This window comes from Taudactylus pleione, unplaced genomic scaffold, assembly GCF_031769625.1.
Source record: "Taudactylus pleione unplaced genomic scaffold, aTauple2 ptg000290l, whole genome shotgun sequence".
Lineage (NCBI taxonomy): Eukaryota > Metazoa > Chordata > Amphibia > Anura > Myobatrachidae > Taudactylus > Taudactylus pleione.
This window is the reverse complement of record NW_028284692.1, coordinates 12,432,925-12,450,351: the sequence shown is the minus strand read 5'-3', so window position 1 is coordinate 12,450,351 and position 17,427 is coordinate 12,432,925. Positions and strand designations below refer to the sequence as shown.

The following is a 17,427-nucleotide window of genomic DNA, read 5'->3' as shown; positions in this document are numbered from 1 at the left end:
TACGACCACGTCCTAGCACATTCTATTTGATCAGTTTTCTTGTCAGAGAAGATTTTGAATTACATTGCACTGATGCACTCACATGTCTTGTGGATGACTGATCACCACAGCACCAACTCAGATCTTGACACAAGAATATATAGGGGTATGGGCAATTGCTTGAACTTCTCCAGCCAAAAGAATTGTCCATTGGGGTATATCACAAATTGTTGGAGAACAGACCAGGTGACCTGTGCCAAATTGCTAGCTAGATGGGTGCTGAGGGTGAAGTTCTATTATAATCACAGATCAATAGAAGTCAATACATTCATAATCAGTGTTTATATACTCAAATTGATAAAAACTAATAAATATTTTACTGATTGTAGATCAACAGCTTAGAGCAACTTTGCATTAACTTTACCAATGAGAAACTGCAACAGTTCTTCAACCATCACATGTTTGTGCTTGAACAAGAGGAGTATAAGAAGGAAGGAATCGAGTGGCAGTTCATTGACTTCGGCATGGACTTGGCTGCCTGCATTGAGCTTATTGAGAAGGTGTGTATAACACTGGTTTGTATAACAAGTTTTTTTATTTAATGTATCATATTAATGGAAAATTTTAAACTTTGGAAAACAAATAAAATTCTTTAAAGACCCCTATGGTATCTAATGTACAATTTTGACTTTATTTATTACCAGTTATTTATATAGCACACACATATTCCACAGCGCTTTACAGAGAATATTTGGCCACTCACATCAGGCCCTGCCCCAGTGGAGCTTACAATCTATATTCCCTGTTACATGCTCACACACATACATACTAGGGTTAATTTTTGTTGGGAGCCAATTAACCTACCAGTATATTTTTGGAGTGTGGGAGGAAACCAGAGCACCCGGAGGAAACTCACGTAAGCACAGGGAGAATATACAAACTCTGCACAGTTAGGGCCATGGTGGGAATCGAACCCACAACCTCAGTGCTGTGAGACAGTAATGCTAACCATTACACTGTCTGTGCTGTGACTTAATTAATAAGCATATAAATTAAGGAATCTTGAAATTATATTTTTTATTTACTTCATTACACATTAATATTTTCATAAATATAATAATGTAAAGGTGAGCCTCTGTGGCTTTTCTTTGTGTGCTGTGCCGATGGGTAATGAATTCTGGGAGACAGAGTGTGTGATAATATTTGGAATTTAAATTACACTATATCATTATTATCTTTCAATCCTATACATTTGAAAAATCTTTCAATGGGCTTACATGATTAAGAAGCATGATGCGAAATCAGCTGTCCTCGGAGCAGTGAGTCTTTTCACTGTTCCTTTCGGAGCAGTGACAGGTCACACATCCGCACAAGAGCCCTGATGTCCGGCAGAAGGAGCCTGACAGGGGCGGAAGGATGCAAAAGGATCCCTCTTCGCAACCCGGAGCTCCTTCCCATATGGAAGGAGCAGGTTCCGAGCCCGGGGCAGGAGCAGGAGCATTCGCCATCTGAAGATCACGAATGCTACCGCACTCAAGCTCAGAAAATATTATATTTTCAAAGCTTAATGAATTCTGTCCCCATACTAGTGTAAAAGGAAGGTAAGTAGGAGATATCTGTGATATCTCTTGCTTTAACCTTCTTGATGAATGGCCCGATAACTTAATTTTTATAATTGCAGGTGAAAATTAACATTTTCACCTGCTTTTGTGAAAATTAAGTGATGATGAATAGACCTAAGGGCCAAATGTAATAGGGTGAGAGTTTAGAAAATGTGAGAGCTTTCTCACTTTTTAAACTCAGCCAATGTCATAGAGTCCGAGAACATACAAACTCGCATATTTTTAGACTCAAAAAACTCTCACAATTTAATCTCTCATCCAGATGTTTTCCCATTTTGAAGATAAAACTCGACCAATGTCAGAGTTTACTGCTAAATGCCCACATTTTGAAACTCTCCCCCTATTACATTTGGCCCTAAATGTTCTTTGGGTTAGAGATTTATTGTTCAAAGTCATTTTCTTGGTGTAGAATCTATTAAATTACACAAATCTTGTGATATTGTTCTATTTTTAGCCAATGGGCATCTTCTCCATCCTGGAAGAGGAGTGCATGTTCCCCAAGGCTACTGACACCTCCTTCAAGAATAAGCTGTATGACCAACATCTTGGGAAGTCCAGCAACTTCTTGAAACCCAAGCCAATCAAAGGCAAACCCGAGGCCCATTTCTCCCTGATCCACTATGCTGGGACAGTGGACTATAACATCCAGGGCTGGCTTGAGAAAAACAAGGACCCACTGAATGAAACAGTTGTGGGACTTTACCAGAAGTCCTCCATGAAAATCCTGGCCAATCTTTATGCCACATACTCCTCAGTAGATGGAGGTAGGATATAAAAAAATATCTCTGTAATTTATATGATAACACCATAGGGTACATTTTGGGCCCTACTATAAGGTAGTATCCTACTGTATGAACTACATCAGTGTTGATCTCTGTTTTGTTGTGTGTCAATGTGTTGCCCTCTAACTCTTGACAATGTTATATTTTGCAACATAACTACGGTTTCCATAAACATTATAGGACCTTGAAGAAAGGGCCAATAGTATACACAAGCATTCTAGACAGAAAAGTAGTATGTTCTGAGGCAATGTCTATCTAGCTTTCACTTTCAATGCTCATGTCTACTGTTGCCATATTAAAGGTTAACACCATTCAAAAATAATGTTACATAATTAAAGTCACTGGATACCACAACTTCCAGGAAAAACATCTGACATTGATATATGATTTATTCTTGAAACTGCTTGCTAGAAAAAAAACCACACACACAAGGCTGTATTAAGCATCGCGGATATGGTACATCCCGCCACTTACTGTGTACATACCAGCTTTAATAACGCCTATGTACCTAGAAATGTGATTACTATCACAAAAGACAGCTCTTCTGAAAGAGCTGTCCTTTGCGAACAGGGGGCTTCTGGGTTAATGACCCAGAAGTCCCTCTGCACATGTGTCATATGACACGTGCCACGAGGGGTGCTGGGAGGGATTCAATTAGATCCCTCTCACCACACATTGCGAAAAGACGTCCATAGGCTTCTATTGAGTAACGCTATCTGCAGATGGCATTGCCCTCTGGGTCCAGGCTCCGAAATGTATCACATTTTGGAGCTTGGTACATATGGGTAATGTGGTCAAAACTCTTGGGGGTTTTCTGACTTTTGACCACATTTCAGGCTTAGTACATCCTGCCCATACACACAACATTGCTGTAATTTGACAGGTAAGTTGTGACCTACTGGCCTTCCTTAGCAACCTCTATAACCATGGAAAGCATTGAAACATTCAGTGCAATCCAGAGTTTGTTTAGTTAGTTATAGATGAGACTAAGGATGGCCACTGAGAATGGTATGGTACTTGGGGGTCTATTCAGCAAGAATGACGATGTTGCCCAGAATATTATCGGACAACATCCTCACAAGATTTTATCAATTATGATAATTTATTGCTGCTATTCAGCTATATTTTGTGCAGGGACAGCGGTTGCGGTAACACACTGTCCCTGCAATGTCACAGAAGGTATTGTTTTCGGGGTGCTGAAAATACCTTCTTTTTGCTCTTCTGCGCATGCTTAGTCATGCGCTCGGGAATAGTCTCCGTCCCTGCTTACGGTGACCGCTGACAGGGTATGTACATCTCCAGCCTGTCCAAATTGATTGACATGTGTATACAGGCTTTATATTAGTCGGTATACATGTATATTTATGTGCTTTTATATCTAACATTTATATATAAATGTTAAATATAATCGCACATAAATATAAATGTATACAGGCTAGTATAAAGCCTGTATACACATGTAAATCAATTTCGTCAGGTTTAACAGGCTCTAGGTGGACTTACCTGTCGGCGATCACCGGAAACCAGGGACGGAGACTGGGCGGACTTACAAGATGCTGCAGTCCCTTATGGGAAAATTTCCCTCTGTCCCTGCAGTTTTCGAGATATTTAAGTGTTTTCTTCATATAACGCCATTCTGAGATGGTGTTATATAAAGTAAATATTTTTCGAGTGAGTTAACATTTTTGCTTTGCTGAATAGCAAAAACCATTAAAGCACTGTAGAGATTATTGGCTGATCCCTACAGTGCGGTACTCCGCGAGATGGGAATTAATGGAGAAGATAATTATCTTCTCCATTATCCCATTGCTGAATAGGGGATTTACTTAAAAATATGGAAATCATAGTTTCCGTATTTTTTATGTAAAAAAACATTGCTAAATAGACCCCTTGAAGTCATATTTCACGTATGAGTTATTCAGTAAGTTGTATTACTGTATCTATTGTAATGAATTAAATGTGGCAACTAAATTTTTCTTTAAATTAAATTACCCTTCAGATTCATTTTTTTACATAATAATGGAGATACAATTGTTTGCAGATCTATTGAAGCAGATCAATATCTGATCAATTTTGCTATTTAGGTTATGAAAATGAAAGCATTACTTTGTTATTCCAGGTCCATTGTGCATTTTCCAGCTTCTTCATCATTTTATTTTCCCATCACCACCTCCTTTTCCCTCATAATAATATTTTTCTCATCCTCTCGCATGCTTAAACCTCATACTTTTTTCCATCTTTTATTCCCTTCTACAACATCCCTTTCTGTTAATCACCTCGATTCATTACTACCTTGTACAATACCATCATTCTTCATCATGCCCCTTCAATCATGACAATTTTATTAATCCCCTTTTTAATATGTGCCCATTTTATTATTGTCCCTTTAAAACGATTACCCCTTATATTACTGGCTCTTATTTTATTGCATCAATTCCCATATTTAAATGCCTCTTTTTCTCGGTGCCCCCTTCTTAAATACTCCTGCATATTTGCACAGCATACGAGACCTTGACCTTCTATTCATAACTAGAACTCTCCTCAGCATTGTCCATTTTATGCCTTATAGTAGTGCCCTAGTTCATTTTATGCACCATAAAAGTGCCTAGTTCAGGTTATGCCACACAGTCCCCTCACTTAATATTATTCTCCAATGTAATGCCACCCAGTTTACATTATGCCACACTGTAGTGCACCCAGATATCATTAAGCCAGTTTCCCCAGTTCATATTATGCCACATGGTGCCCCAGTTTATACAGTATTATGCCATACTGTAGTGTCTTCAGTTTACATTGTACCACACTATAGTACCCCCAGTTCATATTATGATATATTGTAGTGACACTAATTCGAATTATGCCACACAGAGCCCACAGTACACATTATGTCACAAAGTGCCACAGATCACATTATGTCATACAGTGCACATTATACCACATTGTAGTGTCCCAACTTCACATTATGCCATAGTGCCAATGTCCATGTTATGTCACAGTTCCCTTGTTCATATTATGCCACATTGTAGTGCCCCCAAGTTTATATTATTTTACAATATAGTGCCCCAAATTCATAGCAAGACACACTGTAGTTCTGATAGTTCACATGATGCTACACAATGCCCCAATTCACATTATGTCACACAGTGCCCCCAGTTTATATTATACCACATTGACTGAAGAACGTGGTTTTAATGGTTATATATTTATTTGTATATTTTCTTGTCTGTTCAAGTGATAGCATACATGTTATCTATTTAATGCATACCCCCAAAAAATTTAATATTAAAGGCAATTCATTAAATTTGTTAAATTTGACTTTTAGTGCCATTTACATGAATATTATTTTGATTTTGTAGTCTGTGCATATGAGTTCAGCTCTGATACCAATGTGAGCTAGGTGCAAAGGGAGGGGGGGGGCATTGCATCCTAAGCCTCTTGGCCATGTAGTAATGCCACCCCATGTAGCCACTATAATTACGCCATTGATCACACACAAGTTCCCTGTGAGTTTGGAACAGGATGAGAGACATAGTTAAAATAATTTACATTTCTTGATGAACTCTTTTGTATTGAGTGTCCATTATAAAGCACCAAACAGATATGTAATTTCAATGGTAACAGCAGAGACCTAATGAAGTCTGTGCCACCCTAGGACATCACACCTTGTTTTCGAGTGCCATATCACATAGCTCTTTGGGAGAACCGATGTGAAATAAGGTTTGCACATGTGCAGAGTGGATTTCTCTTTATGTAACACTATAATAAATTCAATAACTCCACATATGTAGCAAAACTGATTATTTATTATGATAGTAACTTATTTAGCACCTTAAAGAATGCTGAAGTATTGCATACAGCAATAGATATTACTTCTGGTTGCTATTTTGCACAGAACAAGCTTTTACTTATTATTTTTTAAAACATCTCTTGGGTGTCCCTAATGGTCGTTATTTAATGCATTTTAGGGGTTTAGATAAATGGTGCCCTATTTGTAGATCCTGTTATACTGCTTTCAGAAAGTGATAGATGCTTCTCAGACTGATCTCAAGCTCTTACTGTACTCATTGTTCTGCTTGTTCTGCTTGGCACATACTAGATATATCTTTTATTGGTCATTTCAGTTTAAATAACAACTAAAAAAACAACCTTAAAATGTGTTTGCTCTATAGGTTATATTCTTTTCTAACAAGTCATAAAACACTTATCTTTCAGCTGATGGGACCACAAAAAAGGCAACAAAGAAGAAGGGGTCTTCATTTCAGACAGTTTCTGCTCTTTTCAGAGTAAGATGTTTTTGGCTCTATTGCCTGACTACAATATTATATATGAGTTTGGTGGATGATTGGGTCTATGTGGAGCATACTTCCTGTATGTAAGATTTAAATGGCTTACAGTATAGAAAGATGCACACACAATAAATAACAAGAAAAAGTAACAATGGATTAGACATATAAGGCACTTTCCAATGTACTATTTTTGGTTACATTAATAATGCCCTAACTGCACAATATACAGTATAAGAAGTGTCACTGGGGAAGCTGTGCTATGGATACAATTATTCTATCTCCCTTAAGTCCTCAATCCTAAATCTTATGGTTTTGGGAATGTACCTTAGGATCCGTAATGTCCAACAGCAGTGTAAATGTTTATGTTTAATACATTTATTAAAACTGTTGTGCACCTCTTGCATTAAATGTAAATGTAGATGATGAACAGTAATCTTCTGGGACAAAATGGAAGAAGTCGGGGTGTAGTTCAGCATCATCTTGTGGTATTCTACAGTTGTGTGTGAAACTTTTATATTCATTAATAATTATTTGTATATGTATAGTAAATTAATATATTAATTATAAATACTGTATTATACTGTTGGACCTTATGTTTAACCTTTGTGTAACCTTCCCAATGCCATTAAAACCAGCATATTGTCTAGGGCCTCATGGGGTCTTAATATGACTCTGTCAGTAAGCACATTAATTTGTTTGAAAAACCTCCCATTACCACGCAAGAGCTTAATTATTGACCAAACGTATCCCTAACAGGAGAACCTCAACAAACTGATGTCCAACCTGAGGTCCACTCACCCCCATTTTGTGAGATGCATCATCCCCAATGAGACAAAGACCCCAGGTAACCTACATATGTGCTCCTAGTTTTAAGAGAAATTCTAAAACGATTTATGTGTGACGAGTGAGTGTGTTTGTCTGGTTGTCAGGTGACATGGATCATCATCTAGTACTGCATCAGCTAAGGTGTAATGGAGTACTGGAGGGAATCAGGATCTGCAGGAAGGGATTTCCAAATAGAATCGTATATGGGGACTTCAAACAAAGGTAACTTAAATCATGTCAGAAGAGTAAATAATGTTTCATATTTCCTATGGAAAATTCAATCCATTGATGAGAGGCTAATCAAAGATTAATTATCAAACTCTTGACTGTATCATTGAGGTATAGGATCTGTGCCACTCCTTTGATTAGAGGTATCCTGTGAAGTTTGCAGCCTTTATGAGATACAGTGGAGTTGCAAAGACAGAAATTTCTCATGGTCTGTGAACATCTTTCCTTATACTGGTTTGGCTGTCAGTAAAATATGCTCAAACAATTGAATGCTTGATTCAGTATTTGTTTATTTTTCCAATAAAAATATCAGTTGGCATTTCATTTTGCAGTTTCCAATATGCATGACGCGTTTCGTGGGCCTCAGCCCACTTTACCAGACAGGAAATGTGGTTGTAATGTGGGTTCTGGCATAACATAACCTGATAAAGCCTGTGTGCATAATAAATAAACAAATAAAAAATAATTCATTGTTTGAGCATATTGTACTGGCATCCAAACCTGTATAAGAAAAGACATTCACTGTCCTAATAATAATTACCTTGCACTTTCTGTTTACCTGCAGCCATGAGAAGTCTCTGTCTCTGCTCATAACTATATCAGGAAGTCTTTCTCTATGTGATTATATCCCATGAGTTTGCTCACTTAGAAAACACTGTTCTAATTTATGTTGAATTGTCTAAACAAATTGTATGAATAAGTGATCAGTGTTTCATACTATAGTTATTAGCTGCAACTAATCAACTGAAATTCTTACGTCACAATTAAATTGCAACATTGAACGATCAAAGGCAAGTGTCACTCCTCAAACCAAGGTATATCCTGCTGTGATATCACCTCATATTAAACTAGCTGCTACAAAAAACTGTGTTTGCTGATAAATTATTTATCTTGCACCACTGAGCAAATGAAAATTGTTCTTTTAGTTAAACCTTCAGCATTTTTATAGATGATGTTAAGTACTCTGTCCTACCTTCACCTGCAAGCAGTGCAGGTTTAAGGGGCCACTTATAGGTTGTCTGCCTACAGATTAATTTAATAAATTGATATGTAGATGCTCCAGCAGCCAGTGCTGCTCTGTATATTGGGTTCCACTATAGCCACAGAGCAGGTCTGTGCTGAAATTTTTGTTTTCCTATAAAATCCCCAAGACATTCCGCAAGCATTTCAATGTCATTAGTTCCTAGTGAATTAATAAATTGCATTCTTTCAAGCCAAATACATATGTAAATATGTCCATATCACTCTAGGACTCAGCTGTCTGACACTCTATGTACTATGTAGCTGAGTACACTATGTGTGATATTTGTGTGATGAGACAATTTTTTGCTATAAGTGGCTGAAAATTGCTCCAGTAACAGGAAGAATATATTCTTCCACAGTTAGAACTTCATTTAAAGTATTGCCCGTTAAGAACAGCTATATTTGTGAATATTGGCCCTCATTCAGAGCCGTACGCTCTGAGCAGAGCGCACGCTCTGAATGAGGGCCGCCCTCCATAAAAATGGAGCGTCCTCCTGGACGCTCGTATAGCTGTGGGTCACCACCCACAGCCTATACGAGCGTGCAGTTTGATGGCCGCGATGGTCGTGACCATCGAAACTGCGAGCCAGAGCCTGCGGTTGAGGTTTTCAACCGCAAGCCCCGGAGTGATTTTGGCTCTATCAGAGCCAAAATCACTCCCACTGACATCACTAGTGATGTCAGTGGGCCGGCTTCTGACGGGAGGCGTTCCCGTGGGAACGCCCCCGTCAGGGAGGCATGCCCCCGGCACGCCCACCAAAGGGGGCGTGCTGTCAATCAACATCGACAGCACGCCCCCTTTGATCAGACACAACGAGCGAAGGAAAGTCCTTCGCTCGTCGCGTCTGGCGCATGCGCATGACGGAGCTCCCGCCGTCGTGCGCATGCGCAGAGCACAACATCGACCCACTTGCGAGCGGACAGCCGCTTGCGAGTGGGTCTGAATCAGGCCCATTGTTCATAAGTGACTTGCATATAAGGTTTATTTGTCCTTTAATTTTTCATGTCTAAGATATACTAGTACCTGTTATTGTACTAGCCTTTGAGTGACACAAATATGAAGTGTTAAACTCAGGATTTCATTGTTCAGATATCGAATCCTGAATGCCAGCGCTATTCCTGAGGGACAGTTCATAGACAGTAAGAAAGCCTGTGAGAAACTCCTGGGCTCCATCGACATTGATCACACCCAATATAAATTCGGACACACTAAGGTAAACCAACAATACAACAATCTCTGTGGATGAGTTTCAGCTTTTAAGCTAATTGAAAAACACAGAGCACAGGGCTATACTGACACCCACTGGTCACTGCATCCCACCTGAAGGCCTGTTTCATAATCAGATTATACTATTTCTCTAGAAAGTACATTGCATGTTACATGTTAAACTGAAAATGTTGTTTAGTTCTATTTCTGATTAGATTAGACACGTAGCATAAATTAATCCACATATTAATTTCTATGCATACAAAAAACAAAACAAGTTTCGTAAAGTCCACTAAAGCAGCACACACCAGGGGTCATGATAGAACTTTGGCATAAACCATCCATGTATCTCCTCCAGTGCAAATGCTACCTACATTTACATGTGGAAATGATGCAAAAATCAGCATGGGGAGGAGCCAGGGAGATCGGGCATTACATATTGCGCATGGGCGGGGCACCTAATTAAGCACATGAATGCAAAACAAGATTTTGAGAGGGGTTGTACACTAAATAGTTTTGTCCCAGTTTACACTTTACAGTATTTTCCTTTATACAAAAGGCCTTACATTTTACATGAACTTGGAAGTGGTGGACACCAGACATTTGCCTAGACTGTCAGTTCGGTTCTTACTGGAAAAAACATTTACCAGTATTTGACCAATGTAATGAATGCTTATCAGCACACAACAGTCAGACATGTAATGAAGACAGTTCTGATGTCCCTTCACTCTCAAATTGAAAAGTAATTAGGGAACTTTGTTATAGTGGTCGGAGGCTGCACTTGGAAGTGTGATTTTATAATAACTCTTTGCACACAGGTATACTGCCTATGTGTTCTTTGTGTGAGGTTTTGAATACTTGTCTGTTCTAGGTATTTTTCAAAGCTGGTCTTTTGGGCACTCTGGAGGAGATGCGAGATGACCGCCTGGCCCTGCTGATCACCCGCACACAGGCTGTATGTAGGGGGTTCCTGATGAGAGTTGAATTCAAGAAGATGATGGATCGGAGGTAAAGATAATATTATTTAGCTATAGAAAGTTTTCTTTAACTATAATGTGTTTGTTTTGTGCTTTCAAAATTTTGACTGGGACCCATATAGCTTGTCTTATTTGTCTATAAATGTTTTACTAAAAAAAAAACCCATAAGGCATTCTGCACAGATATCAAACTGCTCTAAATATTGTCAATATAAACAAGAGTCTGTTTCACAAAAGAAAGTTAATACATTCATTATTGCTTATATTTGATAATACAATAGCATCAACATCAAGTAGAATACGCCGGATTAATCATACACAAGGGACACTTTAGGATACTGGTGGTTTTGGGTTAAACATTGTATTAGTGGATCATGAAACTACAATCCATGATAACATTTCCCTATGAATCCCCAGATGAGGAAATACCAACATTTAGAAAATACACAAAGTACTCCAACATAATCAATTCATCAGAATGCTCACAGCAGTGCATGGTATTTCAGGAAATTATTTTGCTGCTTTTGTAGGATGCAATGACCTGTCCACGTGGCCACACCCCCTTAGGCTAAAATAAATGTGCTGCGCGCTGGAAAGGGGGCGCTGTGAGCCCCTCAGCCCAGCGCAAAGCCGGGGAGGGGCGCGATCAGTGTGATCGCTCCCCCCCACAGGCATAGGAGACTGCTGCGGCTGCTACTCAGCAGCCATGAGCAGTCTCCCATTGCAGTCCAGCACACGGCAGTGTGTGCTGGGCTCCTGTGAGATAAGAGGGTGGTGGCGGTGGTGCCAGACCTGGGCCCCTCTAGCAAGCCCAGGCCCAGGTAATTAGTACCTGCTCCCCCCCTCTTGGCGCCACTGGTGATATGAGCCTCCTGTCATACTGATGCAGGGGGGTGTAGTCATTAGGTCGACAATAACAATTTTGAGATTCTTATTGATGACACCACAATATCGACAGTTATGATGTTGACACTGTTAATATTCCAATAGGCAAACTGTTGTCTTTTTCAGAATGTTGACAGCTGAAATGCCAACATTTTCAGAATGTCAACATTAGGGTTAGGCTTTGGGACTGGAGTGGTCAACATTAGGGTTAGGCTTTGGGACTGGAGTGGTCAACATTAGGGTTAGGCTTTGGGACTGGAGTGGTCAACATTAGGGTTAGGCTTTGGGACGCGAGGGTTAGGGTTAGCACTAAGAGGAGGTTAGGGTTTGGCTATAGGAGAATTAGGGTTAAGCACTTAAGGGAAGGTTAGGGGTAAGTATTAAGGATAGGGAGACTGTACTTACTGGAGCGCTGACAGTCACATGACCACTGGAGATGCTGCTGCTGCCTCCGGGAACAGTTAAGTGATTACTGACACTAGGGACAATGGGCCTCATTCAGAGGCGGTCGGAGGATGCAAGTGGTCGCTCAGAAACTGGGTGGCCGCTTGCATCCTGACCGCCCGCCTCTGATTCGGTCGTTAGGCTGTGGGTTAACAGCTCTAACGACTAACGACCGCTCCGGTGATGGTCGCGATGGTCAGAGACCATCGCGATCATCGGTGCTTACGACGAGACCCTAGGGTAGGGGCTCACTTGTCGTAAGCCCCAGAGAGCTTCTGGCTCTGTCAGAGCCGGAAGCTCTCCACTGACATCACTAGTGATGTCAGTGGGGCCTCCCCCAAACGGTAGGCGTTCCCATGGGAACGCCTCCGTTTGGGCTGCCACCCTCCCGGCCCGCCTTCCAAACGGGTCGAGCTGTCAATCAACATCGACAGCTCGCCCCCTTTGGATCGAGACCCGCTACGACCGGCGCCGTCAGTCATAGCGGGTCTCACGCATGCGCACGATGGCGCCGGCGCCGTCGTGCGCATGCTCTGTGGGGGGCCATCGACCCGGTCTGAGCGCTTCGGCGCTAACGACCGGGTCTGAATGACCCCCAATATGTTGACATTCTATTGTATCAAGATCTCATCAGTGTCTACATGATGAATTTCAAAAGTATCAATGTCGACATTATGACCATGTCGACATTCTCATGTTGATATTATGAATGTTAACATATTATACATAACCTGATGTAGGGATATTGTGATGCCAAATTAATCTCTGTAAGAAAGGAGGATTATAACATCCAACTTGTTTGGATATCAATTTGAGATTTGAGCTCTTCAAGGAAGGTACATTGATGGATCCATCCAGTCACTGAGCCTGTGCTATGATATGGGTGTGTTTCTGTCCATATTAGGGAGCCACAGTTGGATGATGACAGCACACATCATCAGGCTATGGTTGCTATCCAATGTCAGTTTTTGATGTTGTTAGGGCTAATGTAAAATGCACCTGGATCTGAGGACTACATTCAAATAGTGTGAGTGATTATTGTCCAACTGCATTTCCAGCCAGAGTACCACCAAAGGTTGGGGCTGTGAGATTAAGAATTGCTAGGAGTTTATACATGCAATGCATTGCAGCATCTTATATCTAAAATACTGTTACTGGTTGTCAGGATAGCAGCATTTATGGGCAATTTTACATCTCAGGTTAACATTAAATCAAGTATTCTGGATTTTTCGCTTAAAATTATGAGTATCACTTTGACAGGTCTTATGTATTAAAGTTATTAGCCGGCAACAACTTCAGAGTTATTTCATTTGTAATAATTAAATTGTTTGTGATTTTTTTTTCTATTTTTAGTATAAATTCCACATCCAGTTTAAGTTTGGATTATCCTTTAATATAAATCCTGTATTAAAATGTAAAATGTTTTCCTTTAAGGGAGGCAATTTACAGCATTCAGTACAACATCCGGGCATTCATGAACGTCAAACACTGGCCATGGATGAAGCTGTATTTTAAGATTAAGCCTTTGCTCAGAAGTGCGGAAACAGAAAAGGAGATGGCTGCCATGAAAGAAGAGTTTGCCAAAACCAAGGAAAATCTGGCAAAGTCAGAGGCGAAGAGGAAGGAGCTGGAAGAGAAGATGGTAAAGCTTCTACAGGAGAAGAATGATCTGCATCTACAAGTTCAGTCTGTAAGTATTAGGAAATGTCCACAGTGCCCTCTTGTTAGAGGTAGCCAGTACTACTCTTTTTAACAATAATATATAACAATGATAATAAGAATATCTGGTTTTTAAATCCCTTTGTGTCATTTGGTGCCTTATTTTTAATGTCTATTTTTCAGACATGACCTGTGCAGATTTAAAACAGTACATACTATAAAACAAATTAATATTTTTTAATTTAGAATGTGTTATTCTTCATTGATAGGAAACAGAGAACTTAGCAGATGCAGAGGAAAGATGTGATCAATTGATCAAAAGTAAGATACAGCTGGAGGCTAAGATCAAAGAATTGAATGAGAGGCTGGAGGATGAGGAAGAGTCAAATGCTGAGCTGACCGCCAAGAAGAGGAAACTGGAGGATGAGTGTTCTGAGCTCAAGAAGGACATTGATGACCTTGAGTTGACTTTGGCCAAGGTTGAGAAGGAGAGACATGCCACGGAAAACAAGGTACACCAAATATTATGGTTTATGCAACAGTGATCCACTGCAAATCCCAAACAAAAGTGGAACTATGAGCTTAATTATGGAACTATTATGTATATGTTAAAGTGAAACCAGAATAATTTATTTCTCATTTGTTGTGGAAGCATATTAATTTCAACATTTCCCAGATGACCGTTATAGTGAGATGATTTTGTGTTTACCCTGTATGTACGACCACACCTGCATTTGTATTCATTTGTATGATTCAATTAGGTGAAAAACCTCACTGAAGAAATGGCTGGTCTAGATGAAACCATTGTCAAGCTGACCAAAGAGAAGAAAGCGCTCCAAGAGGCTCATCAACAGACTCTGGATGACCTACAGGCTGAGGAAGACAAAGTCAATTCCTTGACCAAACTGAAAGCCAAGCTGGAACAGCAAGTAGATGATGTGAGACTTTTAGCCACCTGCTTTAATTTGTCTTGTAAAGTTTTTCAGAGTTTATTATAATCTGATTGTGATCTGTATTCATATGGTGATAATAATGGATTAAAGTGGGTTTGTGATGGAGAAGAATGAATGAATGTTGTTACTGTATATCATTAGAAAATGGCAAACTGTGTACTGGGTTTCCATTTAGCTTAAAGAATAAATGTTGTACAGTAGTTTTACTTGAGTGTGTCTAATTAACCTTAAGTGATCTCTTTCAGGACCTGGGACTACGGCAATCAGTGAGGATTAATAATCCCCATTTTATTTATTTATTTTATGTATTCTTCAGCTACAAGGCTCACTGGAGCAAGAGAAAAAACTTCGTATTGATAATGAGAGGGCGAAGAGGAAGCTTGAGGGGGACCTGAAGCTTGCACAGGACACCATTATGGATCTAGAGAATGACAAACAGCAGCTGGATGAGAGACTTAAAAAGTATGAGTTTATTACACTGACTGACAAAGTAGTCATGGATGTTGGCTCAGAATAGATAATAGAAAATATGACTTAATAACGGTTGGGTATGAGATGCCGGCGCTCAGGATCCCAGTGCATAGAATCCCGATGCTGGTATCCTGACAGGTTAAGAATACAGACACCTGCAGGTAAGTATCCTAACCCTAGCCCTAAACCTAGCCCTCCCCCCCGCAGCCTAAACCTTACCCTCCCCCCCGCAGCCTAAACCTAACACTCCCATCCACAGCCTAAACCTAACCCTTCCCCTAGTGCCTAACCCTAACCCTCCCCCTAACCCCAATACTTACCATCGGCATCCCGATAGTCAGGATTCTGGCGCCGGGATTCTGACTGGTGTCGGGATTCCGGCACAGGCATTCTCAGGACCAACAGCCGGGATATGAACTACATCCTCTTAATAAGGCAAAAACAGCAAGCATTAACAGCCTAACACTGTTTTAGCACAATAAAATGTTTGCTTTTCTTTGTACAGTAAAAACGTATTATGTTTTATTGGTAACAGGTTAATGTTAGTGCAATTATGAAATTATTTTTATTTAATTTGATTCTCTCTTGTAAAATTAATTTCATATGTATCTTTGATCAATGCTTTAGCTTTATTAGTGATGTTAGCCTATCAAGAGCTGCATCCTGCTAATTATATCCTGGCCTGATGAATGCCACTTCCACTTTCTCTTTCTGGTCATTTAAACTTAGTAACCAAATAGGTGAACATCAAAGCATAATCTCAGTGGGATATTACTCACATTTTCTTAAGAAATAATAAGCCTCCCTCTTACAAGTTCTTATCTTACGCTGAGTATGTTTTTTGATTGCAGGAAAGATTTTGAGATGAGCCAATTGCTTGGAAAAGTAGAAGATGAGCAACTTATGGGGAATCAGCTGCAAAAGAAAATTAAAGAGCTTCAGGTAGACAATGTTACAGGTTTCTACGGATTTGATGTTCTGTTACAGTCATGTTACATGAAATGACCTATTCAAGAAATCTTAAAATAACAGAAAAATATTTAACACTATTATTGTTGTAATAGGCTCGTATTGAGGAGCTAGAAGAAGAGATTGAAGCTGAGAGGGCGAACAGAGCCAAGGCTGAGAAGCAGAGGTCTGAACTCTCCCGAGAACTAGAAGAGATCAGTGAGAGACTGGAGGAGGCTGGTGGTGCAACCACAACTCAGATTGAGCTCAACAAGAAGAGAGAAATGGAGTTCCAGAAGATGCGTAGGGACCTGGAGGAAATATCCCTTCAACATGAAGCCACAGTGGCCACTCTTCGCAAGAAGCATGCAGATAGCTCTGCTGAGTATGGGGAACAGATTGACAACTTGCAAAGGGTGAAACAGAAACTTGAAAAGGAGAAAAGTGAGATGAAGATGGAAATTGATGACATCAACAGCAATCTGGAAAGCGCAACTAAGTCCAAGGTTGTACATAATTTGAGTGCTGCAAAGCTTGGGTCAATGGGTCCATGTTTTAGGCCATATTAAACAAGTATATTTTCAATGTCTGACATTAAAATAGTGGTATTATGTACCAGAGAATAACCTGAAGATATAAGGAGAAAGGGGTCTCTTTTGTTCCATATACAATCAATATACAGTAGTCATTAGCAGTCCGTCTGTACATTGTCTCTAAAATTCTGCTTTACACTTTAAATAATAATAAAAAACAATTACAGGTTAACTTAGAGAAGATCTGCCGAACACTGGAAGACCATTTAAGTGAGCTCAAGTCCAAGACAGAGGAAAACCAGAGGAACGTGGCTGAACTCACTATGCATAAAGCTCGTCTCCAGACTGAATCCGGTAACACTTCCTGCAAAATATACCTTTGACTTGTTTGTTTTTGTAAGTTTTTATCTTATGTACAAATGGAGCCATAGCTAATATCATTTTAGGATGTGAATGTTTCAAGGCTTTCTCATGACACGAAAGGTCTTCTCTACATGAAATATTTTACTTTGAAAGGCTGTTTTATTAGTATTAACTATTATAGCTATCAATACATCTTGATAAACTGAATTATAGGGAACTAGCTGGGATAACCGGCATTGCCC

At 39.8% G+C, this 17,427-nt stretch overlaps 1 protein-coding gene across 1 annotated transcript in view; it reads left to right on the top strand.

Annotated features, from left to right (window-relative positions):
- Positions 1-17,427, top strand: part of LOC148511907 (myosin-3) — a 57,794-nt gene that overhangs the window by 21,531 nt on the left and 18,836 nt on the right. Inside the window, exons 14-27 of the mRNA XM_088482673.1 lie at positions 369-539; positions 2,056-2,365; positions 6,596-6,666; positions 7,426-7,513; positions 7,599-7,716; positions 9,836-9,959; positions 10,824-10,960; positions 13,693-13,948; positions 14,187-14,429; positions 14,679-14,855; positions 15,187-15,332; positions 16,193-16,283; positions 16,406-16,795; positions 17,050-17,176. Of these exons, the coding sequence (XP_088338799.1) occupies positions 369-539; positions 2,056-2,365; positions 6,596-6,666; positions 7,426-7,513; positions 7,599-7,716; positions 9,836-9,959; positions 10,824-10,960; positions 13,693-13,948; positions 14,187-14,429; positions 14,679-14,855; positions 15,187-15,332; positions 16,193-16,283; positions 16,406-16,795; positions 17,050-17,176 (2,449 nt within the window). The remainder of the gene's footprint in view (positions 1-368; positions 540-2,055; positions 2,366-6,595; positions 6,667-7,425; positions 7,514-7,598; positions 7,717-9,835; positions 9,960-10,823; positions 10,961-13,692; positions 13,949-14,186; positions 14,430-14,678; positions 14,856-15,186; positions 15,333-16,192; positions 16,284-16,405; positions 16,796-17,049; positions 17,177-17,427) is intronic.